Genomic DNA, 13,270 nt, shown 5'->3' with positions numbered 1-13,270 from the left:
TATTTTCATAAACCGAATTTTTGTTTCAAACAAAAAAACTGCTTTTGAAATTGGCAGAATCGATGATGACTAATTTCACCTTCATATAGAGTCGTATTATAACCGAACACTACAGCTGTAGCACATTTTTCCAACACAGATATCAAATTCGCCGAGGTTTAATCGTCTCGCAGTAAAGAATTTGCGATCTGTTGGGACAACGAGCTTGTGTCATTTTGTCTGGCGCACTTCCCTAACACAGACATCAAATTGGACTAGGTTTAATCGCGTTCGTAAGAAATCTGTTGGCACGAGAGGGCTTTGTTACTCTTTCTGGCGTACTTCCCAAGCAAGGACATCAAAATGGTCTAGGTTTAACCGCGCTGTTAAGAAATCTTGTTGAAATGAGGAAACTTGGTCACTTGTTTTGGCTTACTTCCCAAGCACAGATATCAAATAGGTATAGGTTTAGATCATCGTAAAGAATCTTCCAACCAATCACGAAGCGAGAATTCTGGTAAAACATAGGTTCATTATTTTCAATTTTTCAATAGTTCAACATCAAGAATCCATACTTTTCTTCATTTGGGTCAATTCTTAGAAGATTTTCTGATCGATTGGTGTAAGAATATTGAAAATCGATAGGAAAACCGCTGAGCTATTAGCGCTCAAAACCTTTCATTTTTCGTGACGCTCGCATTTTTCGATTTTTTGGAATGACACCCTATCTCAAAACTTGCCGTAAGACGTAGTCCTACGTCAAAAATACATGTATGTATGTAAAGCCCAGCTAGCTTCGAGGTACGATGCTGGTCTAACAAGCCAGTCGTCGTATGTTCGAATCTCGGCTAGGCGGTGCTTGCTAGTTAGAGTCAGTAGGATTGTTGCATTGGCCCCGAAATTTTCCTGTACTCTAACAGCCGGCTGCGAAGTCTGTCGATAAAGAAGGGTAATGTCTAAAGACGGTATAAACCCATGGCTTTGCTTTGTATGTATGTATGTATGTATGGGGTTAATCACCTCAAGGGTTTTCCATTGTATGCAAGTAGAATTACTGCAGAATCGAATTTATCTACCTAGCAACTTTCATGTAAATGCTGTTTGTTAAGGACCAAAAGGGGTTGGGTGGATCTATAAGCAATGTCGCTTATATGATTCAACGGAATATAAGACACTCCTTCCAGGATAGACTTCTTGCGTGATGATTTGTGTGCTAGAAGGGCGCGTCAAAATCCTCGGCATTACCAGGTATGGCCACGTGGAGGGGTTTGGGATGGCTAGAGCTATATTGGACGCTCCTCATTTGCCTTCCCCATTTCATACCCCTCTTAATTTAAAAAAACACATAGGCAGAAAACTAAAATTGAAATTCGATTTATGGCAATCGTAAGTTCATATGTATGGCATAAAAGCGAAAGATGGGATGCGTGTCCCAATCTTCCCTACCTTTTACGTACCAGTGCCTACCATACTGCGTATTCACAAATATATATATATATAAAATATTTCATAGATTAAAGTGTTATTAAAAATCATTCACAAAATATGCATTACATATTAAGATTTGTTTTACTAGTCAACTTTAATTTGATTTTTTAAGAGATTTTGCGGTATTTTTACAGTGTAAAATACTTGCACGCCGCCGCCGCTGCCGATAGTAACGAACGACGTCACACCGGGGCACAGTGGTCAAATTTTGAAAAAACGCGGACATTAGCAATTGGGTAAAAATGCGTTTTCAAGGGTGGTGTCTTCAGAGAAGTTTAATAATAAAATATAGCGCATCTTTCTGCACTATTAGGGTGACCGTGAATTCACCTATTAGGATGATACGAACTTTTGTTTTTTTTTTAATTTAAAAAAAAAAAATTCTCCAAAAAGTTGCAGAACATACTAAAATAAGCAATTTTGCTGAATATAGTAACTATCTATCTCTTACCGGTTGCGAAATATAATGACGTGTAAAAAAGGAGCGCTTAAAAATCAATTATGCTCAATCACTTTGCACACGATTTTTTACTGCTTTCGAGTGTTCGCCAAAGTTATTTAGTATGCTAAAATACACATTATCACCGAAGACTGTTTGTCGCTAAGACGCATATTTAATAAGTCATAAAATAATTGAAAAAAAAAAATTGCAATATTAAAATTTTTTTTGACAATTTCAGCAGCTTCGCACAGACCAGACATCCAATAGATGAAAGTATTATATTTTACTTAGAAAAAAAAAAATCCTTTAGGAGCACTCTGAAGGAATATCATAATTGAAATAATTGATTGAAAATAATTGAAAAATGTGTTATTTTTTAATAGAATTTATTATAGCTCGTTAAGGAAAAGAGAGAGAGTTACTGTATTTAACAAAGTTTCTTATTTTAATGTGTTCTACAACTTTGTTGAAGACACCATACCTTTTTGAACGCATTTAAATAAACGAAAATTTGTATCAACCTAATGAAACCATCTAAACCACAATAGTTTGAAATAATGCAAAAATGAGTTATTTTTGAGGCATAGTGACTTTGGAGAAGTTTAATAATAAAATATAGCGCATCTTTTTGCACTATCAGGGTGACCGTGAAATCACCTATTAAGGTGATACGAACTTTTGTTTGCGTACAATATTGTTTCTGCTAATTAGTTTGCTGCCGAGAAGAATGTTTTACTGGATTTTTAAAGACTGCATAGCTTCTGGCACTCTCGCATCTTTTCCCTCTGCAAGACGCTTCGATCAAGGAGCATACGCCGCACTAAGCTGACGATGTACAAAGCGCTAATCAGACCGATAGTCCTATTCTTCAGCTGACGAATTTCTCGCCGGATCCCTTCTAGATCGGGAGCCGGCACGCTGTTGTCCTATTGCTATATCACTATATATTGAGGTGCTCATCGAATTACTGCTTCCACCTGTCGACCACCTCGCGCTCGTTTGTGATTAGATCCCCTCCCTCGTCCCTACACATGTCAGGTTTGGGTGGGTAGCCCTTATGAGTTTGGTTCACCTTGTCATAAATCTTGCACGTGTCATTAGCCCGGAATTGTTGTTCCAGCTCCTCAGGATCGTGGTCAAATCATTCCGCGCTCGTGGATACCAAATCTCTCGTGGAGGCCAAATTCTCTCACGTGGATATGCTTAGACAGATTTACCAAGCTTTTTTTCCGCTCTATTGCTTGGTGGAATTCCCCATCAAACTGATCATTTCGTGCACTCGAGTCTTCCACTCTTAGCACCGCGGTTGCGGCCTCGTTGACGGCCGAGTGTAAAATACTCCATCCGTTTTCGAGGGTCGAAGCATCTAGCTCCACAGAACAAGGCAGAGCTTCATCCAGTACTTGCGCGTAGTTTTCGGCAACTGATGGGTTGTTTAGCTGCCGAATGTTTAACCGAGGAGAGCGGCTTTGTTGCAAGGTATAAACCGATAGTTTTAAGCGCACGTGTACTGCTACTAGGTAATGGTCCGAGTCGATATCCGCACCCCGTAGGGAGCGTACGTTGGTGATGTTCGAGAAAAACCGGCCCTCGATGAGAATATGGTCGATTTGGTTAAAAGTTCGTTAGTCAGGTGATCTCCAGGTGGCTTTAGGAATATCTTTGTGGGAAAAGAATGTGCTTCTGATCACCAAGTCTCGGAAAGCTGCAAAGTTGATGCATCGCTGGTCGTTATCGTTGGTGTCGGTGTGTAAGCTATGGGGCCCGATCACCGGTCTATACATTGGTTCCTTGCCGACCTGGGCGTTCATATCCCCGATGACGATCTTGATGTCCTATCGTGAGCAACTATCGTACGTTGCCTCCAGCTGCGCATAGAACGTTTCCCTCTCGTCGTCTGGTCTACCGTCGTGTGGACAATATACGTTTAAGATGGTGTAATTGAAGAAACGGCCTTTTATCCTCAACGCACACATCCTCTCGTTGATCGTTTTCCAGTCCATTACGCGATCCTGCATTTTGCCCAACACTACGAAGCCCGTTCCCAGCTAGTTGGTCGACCAACCGCTCCGGAAAAATTGGGCCTCTCGCCTTTGCGATAGATCTCCTGCAGTGCCACAATGTCAAACTTTCGGGGTTCTAACTGATCGAGCAGCACCCTGTCGCCACCAACGAAATTTAGCGATTTGCAGCTCCAGGCACCAAGTCTCCATTCCATGTCCTTCGTCGCCTTTGTCCATGGCGAATGTTCCGAGTAACGGAGAGCTACATAGTTCAAAGATTATGAGAGATACAAAAGATGTCGATTATATTGTTATTCAAATGCGCATTCAACAAAAATATATTTGTGCTAAAGTTTTAGCTTGGTGTATTGTTATTCTGCATTGAAATTTTTTTAAAAATGTAAGCCGAAATATTTCAGGGGGGGCAAGGCCACCCTCCCCCTGGCTACGTGGCTGGTTTGTATGTTTGTATGTTCCACCTTAACACCAGAACGCCTTGACCGATCTTCACCATACTTGGCACACATGTTCCTTGATATAAGAGAATCAGCACTGAGGGGTTGACAAAAGGGCGGGGGGAGAAGTTCGTAACAAGGGGAAGGCCATTACTCCGAAATGGCTGGACGGTTATTTATCAAACTTGGCACAATTATTCCTTGGCATAAGAGAATCAGCATTGGGGGTTAACAAAAACGACGGAGGGAGGTTCCCTGATAAGAGGGGAGGGTCCCTAATAGGGGGGGGAGCATAACTCCGAAACGCCTTGACCGTTCTTTATCAAACTTGGCACACATGTTCCTTGATATAAGGGAAACAGAACTGAAGGGGTAGACAAAAGATGGGGGAAGACTCCGAAATGTTTGAACAGTTCTTCCTTAAGTGACGGTGAGACAAAAGAGGGAGCTGATGACAGAAGGTTGCTGACAGGAAGGGGGGAGTAACGCCCACACGACTGTAACAATTTATTCGTACAACAGAAAAAAATCAAAATACAAAACACTAAACGGCGATGCTGTAGATTTGAGTGTAAGCGTGTAATTATGCGCCGAATAAAAGTGACCCGTATAAAAAGTCTTCGACCATTAGTGCTAAGTGTAGCTGGCCGACTCTATTTGAGTCACGGGGGCAATCATTCAAACAGTGTGGAGTTGATCTGAGAACACCATGTTTTGTCTTGAAGTGAGATTAAAAAAATGACAGGTTTTTTTGTATCCATGGAACTGTTGCACCTTCTACTTTTTTCGAAAAGTACAATAACAAAACTATTCATTACCTGTGGGTAGGGTGGCCGCTGTTAGCGGAAGCTGCGAATAGGATAAATGTCTTTGTTGCTCTTTCTGTATAGGGCTTTATAGGGATTTCCGTAAAGACAACAGATGTGTAAGTGGCCGGGTAGACAAAAAAGGCGGAGCTGACAAATGGGGAGGGACGTCCAAAAGAGGAACAAGCGTTATATTTTTGCATTATAAGCATTTCGGTTACAATAACTGATATACAAGTGGCTGTGAGACAAAGGCGCCCCGAGTAAGATCGAGCACTCAGCTAGTGCCAGATATTTCGGCATGCATAAATTTGGGACCCTATCATTTTCTGCGGAGTCTTATTTTCTAATCTTTTGCATAACAAAAACTGCTTATGAAGTGTTTAAGTTTTAGCAACATTAGTTGAACCAGTATTTTCGGAACCAAAAATAATTATGCGTAGCTTATGCGTGTCAAATATCTAGCAATAGTGGCATCTCTGATGATGATGGATGATGCAACAAGTAGCGGGTACTGTGTTAACCCTCAATTAATCAACCGGGTATACCTTTCCATATTTTATGCTCCAGTTTCGGTATGTTCCTTTTGAAATAATGCCGAAAGGTTTCAGAACCTCCTTATTTTTAGACGAATTTAAGGAAATTCCATCATTTACATGGAAACGTGTCAGAAAAAAATTTGAGTTTTTAATCGTCAAAAATTTACCCCGATTTTGATCTACCGGGTACAATTGTACCCACTTAGTAATTTTATGATAAAAACCCGAATAAATCCACCTAGCGGTGTGACCTAGCCTTTCTACTGCAACAATCATTATTTTTATTTTCTTAGGAACATCTATAATTAAGTTGACTCTATTTTTAAACATCAGCCTCACAATCCATATTTAATAGTAAAATTCACAAGAACGTACTACGTGCAATAATTATATTTTCTTTCCTAGGGTGTGCAATATTTGTAAGTGTCATTTAATTTACTTTATCAACACCTTCTTTTTTATATTTAAAAGTGATTTAAACATGCGCTCAAAAGTTATCATCTATCAAAAACAAGAATTCTGCATAATTACAAAAATAATTATTGCGCGAATATTTTGTTTTTCACGTTTAAAAAAAAGATATCTAGAACAAAAAGATTGACCTCAAAATTTTTCTATAAGTGATTTAAATGCTTGACTTCAATTATGTAATACAGGAGAACTTCGATATAACGTACCCTCGTTATCGATACGTCATTCGATATAACGTACAATTTACCTCGATATAAAGTATATATTTTCAACTGTTGCAAATCTCTTCAGAAACTGTATTTGAAGTTTCATTCACAATAATTTAAATATTCTGTCAAACTTACAAATTCACAATGGTCACGTAAAAAAAGCCATGGGTTTATACCGTCTTTAGACATTACCCTTCTTTATCGACAGACTTCGCAGCCGGCTGTTAGAGTACAGGAAAATTACGGGGCCAGTGCAACAATCCTACTGACTCTAACTAGCAAGCACCGCCTAGCCGAGATTCGAACATACGACGACTGCCTTGTTAGACCAGCAATGGTCACGTAGTGCCTCCGTAAAGGATCCTGAGTTCCAATCAGGGCATTTCTCACCACAGTGATGCCGAGTTGCAAAAACAGCACCATTATAGCTATTACGTAAAAAAAGAGCAATTTTTCAAGAGTTGTGTCTTGGGAAAAGTTTATTAGTACAGCGCATCTTATTACGCTATTAATATGACCGTGAATGTACCTATAAGGGCGATACAAAATTTTGTTTTTTTAAATGCGTCCAAAAATTTTTTTTTTACCCTAAAAGTTGTAGAGCATACCAAAATCAACAACTTTGCTGAATGCAGTGACTATATATTTCTTACCATTTGCCAAATTTAATGATATCTTTAAAAAGAGTAAGTATACAGGACTGTATACAGAAAAAGTACGAAAAAGGTAGCTACAACACCCTTCTAGTTGGATTATATCAACAGTATTTATTAAACGGAGTCAAACAGCAATAAAATAAAGTACTATGAGCTATATTGTTGAGTTCTTTTAGTGTGCTTCGATATAACGTACAATTCGATATAACGTACAACTTGAAAATCGAAATATACGTATCGAAGTTGCCCTGTATATCATAGATTTTAGTCATTCAGTATAAATCGCCAAGCAGTACGGATGCATTGTGGATTCACTGCCGGTTTGTCATTGTTTTAGTTTGTTTGGTTTAATAACCGTCGCGAATGTTCACCGTGCTTAACGTTTAAGTTTGGATAACACAGACCTGCGTAATTAATTTGATTGTGAAGTCAAGTGAAGTGAAGTGACAATGATCTGTGAAATTTGCCAATCAGATTCAACCACTGAAGAAAAAAAAATCATTGATCCGCTGTCATATTACCTGCCTTGCTGCAACACTTGCCAAGCGCTAATCACCATAAACTTTGACATCAAAGCGCTGGTAAATCAACAGTCCCAGCTGTGTGAAAATATAAACAAAAATACGGAGATCGTTCATCGCACGAGTCAGCAAAATAATGAACACATAATTCACGAAGCGATGGATCGCATTGAAACGCTTCTCGGTGACGTGAAAAAAGAGCTGACGGCGTATAGGAGTGCTGTTACTACTGGTCTAGTTGGTTGAATAAAAAACCATCTGGCGTCATTGGTCGATTTGGCTATGCAGACATCGAATAAAGATGCAGTTTCTTCGTTGCAATAAATGTCGTCAGGGATGTCGGAGCTTAATGACGAAATTAAAAGACTTTCTACTGTAACGATTGATATGGTGGCTAACTCAACCTTGCAGCACTACCCAAAAATTGGGCTGGAAATTCTCCATAAGTTGAGGATACTATCTTCAAATTTTGCAGTGGCTCATAAAAGTAATGTACATTTGCCTTCGCCGCCGGCTGAGGGTCCAAGTTTGTATGCCGAATTAAACGCGGGCGATAAAAATGAAATTATGGCTGACAACTCTGGATGACGATTTTTGGGCAACAAAGAGGTATGGAGAGCATCGCGGCTTGAGTACGATCAAAAGGAATTACGTCGTCTGGAGCAGGAAAGAAGACCTGAGCAAGCTAGAAGTAGAAGGAGGCCAAATCGAAGGCATTTATATTCTCGTTACATCAACCAACGAAGCAATAATAATAATTACAACAGGAATCGTGACGTCGCTCATAACAACTATAATAACGTAAATAACTACCGTGGGCAAAACAACTACAGCAACAACCGCAGAAATATCAACAATAACATCAACAATCACCGCAGAAATATCAATAATAACAACGTGAACTTCAGATCCAACAATTATTACTCCAATAATAACCGTAACACAAATCGTAATAATCGTAACAACAATAGCCATCGTAACTCCAACCATACTAGGACTCAGAATCAAAATACCTGGCTTCCACCTGATAGAGTACTTCTTGCAGCAGGAAAAGATCAGTTTTCTAGGCCACCAGCTAATTATTATTCATCAATACAGTTTCAAAGAGGTGAAATTTTAAACCCGTATTCGGTAAATAGTGACCTACAACGATCTCTTCCGACCCACACTTCCGACCTGATGGCTCCAGGGCATCCTCCAGGTGCAGCATATGACGCGTGTTCATTTCGACACACGTGTTTTCTGATCACTCGACGCACTCCCTAGAGGATGGTTTTGCATCATCTAGCGGCATCGACCGGGCAACAAATCTAAATAGTTTATCTGAATCAGCAATAGTAAGCCCAAATCTAAACACATCTTGTTCTTCTCCCAATTTAAATACCAGTAATGAAATCTTAATATAGCATCAAAATTTCAACCGCATGAGAAGCGCTGCCAAAATTAACGAAATCCAAAACAAAATTTTAAGTTTCTCTTATACTGTGATTCTAGGTAATAAAACCAGTTGGGATGAGAGTGTAATCAGTGAAGAGCTCTTTGGCAACAATTACAACGTTTATAGAGACGATCGAGATTATCAAATGTCAGATAAAAAATCAGGTGGTGGAGTCCTAATAGCCGTCTCTATGAAACTTAACTCTGAAATAATCACTACAAGAAAGTTTAAGGATTTTGAACACGTTTGGGCGAAAGTGCTAGTAGCAGGCGAAACGCCTATATTTGTTTCTGTATATTTTCCTCCAAACAATGCCCGTAAAGATATTAATGATAAGTTTTTCTCCATTGCCGAAGAAATTATAGCTTGTTTACCACCTGTAGTGAAAGTGCATATATTTGGTGATTTTAATCAACGCAATGCTGACTTTATTCCGGACATGGAAAACGAAAGCATTTTGCTTCCAGTAGTTGGAGAAAACGAAACGCTACATTTCATATTTGACAAAATCGTTTAGGGCTTAATCAAATCAATCACGTCAAAAACAAACAAAATTGTTACCTAGACTTTCTGTTGACAAACACTAGCGAAGATTTCTGTGTATGAGAATCACTTGCGCCTCTATGGAGAAATGAAACACTCCACACGGCAATCGAATATTCTGTATTTGTACACGGCAATGAGAGGCCGTTTGATTGTGAATATGAGGAATTTTTTGACTATCAAGTAGCTAATTATGGTAGCATTAGAGATAAATTAAACGTTATTGATTGGCAAAATATTTTACTGAATGTCGAAAACGTCGAAAGTGCCACCGAAACATTCTACAACCTTTTGTTTAAAATAAGGCTTATATAAATTTGAAAAAAAGTTTATGTCACCCCCTCCCCCCTCCGATTTCCGATTTCCGAATTGCAGTGGGATTTTTTTCCCGTCATAGGTACTAGATAAGATGAAAATAGAAATAAAATAAATTAGACACTACTGAATATCAGCTATCGGTGTCTGCGGTGCTCAAAATTGGTCGTCTTACTCCGTAGTGTCCAAGTAACTGCCCTAATTTTTTATGTTGGGGGCGTAAAACTCAAAGATACATACAGATGCATTGGATGCATGTAGAAATAAAGTCACTGAACTGTTTGAAACATGAAATTTTTGAAACGGTTTGCATCCTTAATATACAAAGATTAACATGTTATTGTTGGAGATGAAGCATCAGCTGAGTATTGGGCTGATATTCATGACTAAAAGGTTGACCAACAAACAAGCGGTTTCAAACGTGAATAGTTTCAGGAAATTGTTTTCTTAAAACATGTCGGTAGCACAGCATTTGCGTTCCAAGTAAAAAAGTTGATTGGATCTAAACTGCCATTTTCACACTATGATTAGATTGCGATACTAGGGTGACGGATCAATATTTCGCCACTTTTATCCAAAAAATTTACATGAAACGAAACAGAACAAGGTTCTATAAGTTCAGATATTTGATAACTGTAACGATGTGTTATTCATACTGAGTAAACTCTACGAGTTGATCTGGCCACCCTGCACTCATCTAGGTAAAAGCGAGAACTACTACTTGCACGCGACACGAAGCGGCTCATACCGACCTGCTAGAAACCGGCTTGATAGAAATAGGTTATTCTAGAGTAGACAATCTGACGGTGCGCATGAACTCTCGTAACAAAAGCAACGCGACGTGACTTTTACAATGGCGACGAGTAGAAGAATCGGTAAGAAATTTATACTAAATAAAGTGTTCTGTGAGCAAAGTGCGAAGAATACCGTGAAATTATTATTCCTTGTGATTTAATAAAGAGTGAATCAATTACGTAAGGCCGGTTTATGTGAAAATGAACAATAGATGTGATTTTTTTTGTGTGGCTGTAAAACAAAATGGGGGGGAATTAATGAGCGTCAATTGAAAAGCTGAAGAGTGTCGCGGTCGGCTAAGAATGTGGAAGGCGTTTTTTTGTGTGTGCGGGTATTAATATACCACTGTGATGGAATGTATGCGATAGTGATGGGTATATGCGAGTAATTGTTCGGAGTGCTGCGTCTGCTGATGAGTACAAGAGAGGTGTATAAAGTTTGTGTGCTAGATAATGTTAAGTTTGATGCTGTGCTCAAGGAAGATTTGCTACGTGCTGTACGATGCTTGGCTTTGTGCTGTGATGTCTAACTACGTGCTGAGTGAGATCGAGCTACGTGCTGCGTGAGATTTAGCTAGTAGCTATGGGCTACTTGAGATTAAGACATGCTCATTGAAGAGAGGCATCGGCTACGTGCAGGTTGTGAATGGATTATGCGCTAGGAGAAGGTAAGCTACGTGCTGTAGATTGTTTAGCTTCGTGCTATGAGATGTCGAGCTGTTTTGCTTGTTGGGGCTTACCTGGTTGGAAATTGTAAGTTTGTTATGTAAAATCGTGAATTGATCCTATGCTAGAAGATGAGCAGCTGCGTGTTGTTGCTTAGCTTTGTTGTAATCTGGTTCTGTTGCGTGCAAGTTTCATGGTATTGCATGGATTCGTGCAAACGGAAATGAAAACGAGCACTATGATATTGTTGTTTTGGGACTGTATATACAAATGCTATGGTTGATGGAAAAAAAATGAATGATTTCTGAGTTTTTTTTTATCTTTATTGAGTGTGTCAAAGCTATAAGGTGTAACTGGATGGTATATTATAAAGTAATAATGAAAAAAAATCTCATGAAGTAGCCAACAAGTCGCTTTGTTTATTTGTTTTAGACTCATCAGTAATGCCTCCGTTCAAGGTGGGAGTAGACCCACGGAACGATTGGATGAGGTGGCAAAGAGCCTTCGATCGTTTTCTACAGGCGAATAAAATCAACGATGATGAGGAAAAATTTGATCTGTTACTAGTTCTCGGAAGCATAGAGCTTCAAGAGTACTATGATAAAATTAATAAATATGAAGTACAACAAGTTTCAGAATCTGGGGAAGTAGTCGTTCTGAAATATGATTCAGCTATAACGTCGTTAGAGAGATAATTTGCACCACAGCTTAATAAAAGGTTCGAGCGTCATTTATTCCGTGCAATGAAACAAGAAGACAGCGAGGCTTTCCATGAATTCGTGTTCAAATTACAAAACCAGGCGAAACGGAGTAATTTTGTTGATTTGGACGACATGGTGATCGATCAAGTCATTGAAGGGTGCAAATCTACGGAGCTGCGCAAGAAATTGTTAACCGAGGATATGAAGCTGAATGATGTTATGACACTAGGAAAAACGTTAGAAGAAGTGCAGCGGCAGTCTAAGCAATATGAAAAGTCAACTTCGTTTGAAGGAGCAGTGGTACAACGCGTACTAGTAAATCGTCCGGTAAAAAGTCAAAATACTGACAGCAGACGATGTTACAATTGCAACCGTCCAGGCCATCTAGCGAAGGATTTAGACAAGTTTGCAGCAAAGAACGCGACCTGCCATAGTTGTGAGGGCAAAGGGCATTTCAAAGCGTGTTGTCGAAGGAGAAAACGAGATTCCCAACAGTGGACAGGACCAAAAAGGGATATTCACAATTAACGATGATAAACAACTAAACGAAGTATTGATGCTGGAGATAGGGGGAGTAAACATGAAAATGTTGGCGGACTCCGGTTCCCCGGCTAACATTATGAATAGCGAGAGTTATAAATAGTTAAAATGTCAAGGAGCACAAATTACGAATGCGCGATGCCCACCAAATGAAACGAACCTGACACCTTTCGCTTCAAACAAGAAAATATTCTTTAGTGACGTTTTTGAAACAGAAATCAAAATACCCGGGGAAGAAACAGGCATATAGGCACATGTGTAGGTTGCTCCCGACGGTCAGACCAATATACTAAGTAAAAGTACGGCGTTTGCACTGGGCATCCTGAAAATAGGATACAATATTCACCACATAGGATCCAAACCTGATGCAAGAAAATATCCAGAGGTACTCCCTAAGGTTCCAAACGTGATGTTAAAGATCCAAATCGACCAGAAGGTTTCTCCTGTTGTTCAAGTGGCCCGGCGGCTACCTGTATCCATGGAAGCAGACGTCGAGGAAGCAATTCAAGACTTACTAGCAAAGAATATTATAGAACGTGCAGAAGGACCGTTGAGCTGGGTTTCACCTTTGGTACCTATTCGGAAATCTGATGGAAAAATACGTTTGTGTGTCGACATGCGAGTGGCAAACCGAGCTGTAAATAGAGAAAATTACCCGATGCCAAATATCGACGCAACAATGACTTCAATCAGAAAGGTGGAGA

At 39.5% G+C, this 13,270-nt stretch overlaps 1 protein-coding gene across 1 annotated transcript; it reads left to right on the top strand.

The window, feature by feature from the left end:
- Positions 1 to 12,068: 12,068 nt before the first annotated feature.
- Positions 12,069 to 12,554, top strand: LOC128735919 (uncharacterized). The gene has a single exon (XM_053830400.1). It carries the CDS (start codon positions 12,069 to 12,071, stop codon positions 12,552 to 12,554), a length of 486 nt encoding a protein of 161 aa, XP_053686375.1.
- Positions 12,555 to 13,270: the final 716 nt, after the last annotated feature.

The sequence above is a fragment of the Sabethes cyaneus genome, chromosome 2 (genome assembly GCF_943734655.1).
Source record: "Sabethes cyaneus chromosome 2, idSabCyanKW18_F2, whole genome shotgun sequence".
Classification (NCBI taxonomy): Eukaryota; Metazoa; Arthropoda; class Insecta; order Diptera; family Culicidae; genus Sabethes; species Sabethes cyaneus.
Note: the sequence above shows the minus strand (reverse complement) of the source record. Positions and strands in the feature narration are given on the sequence as shown.

What these genes read in the sequence shown, in the direction of transcription:
- LOC128735919 (XM_053830400.1), top strand. Translation starts at nt 12,069, where the DNA reads ATGAAACAAGAAGACAGCGAGGCTTTCCATGAATTCGTGTTCAAATTA.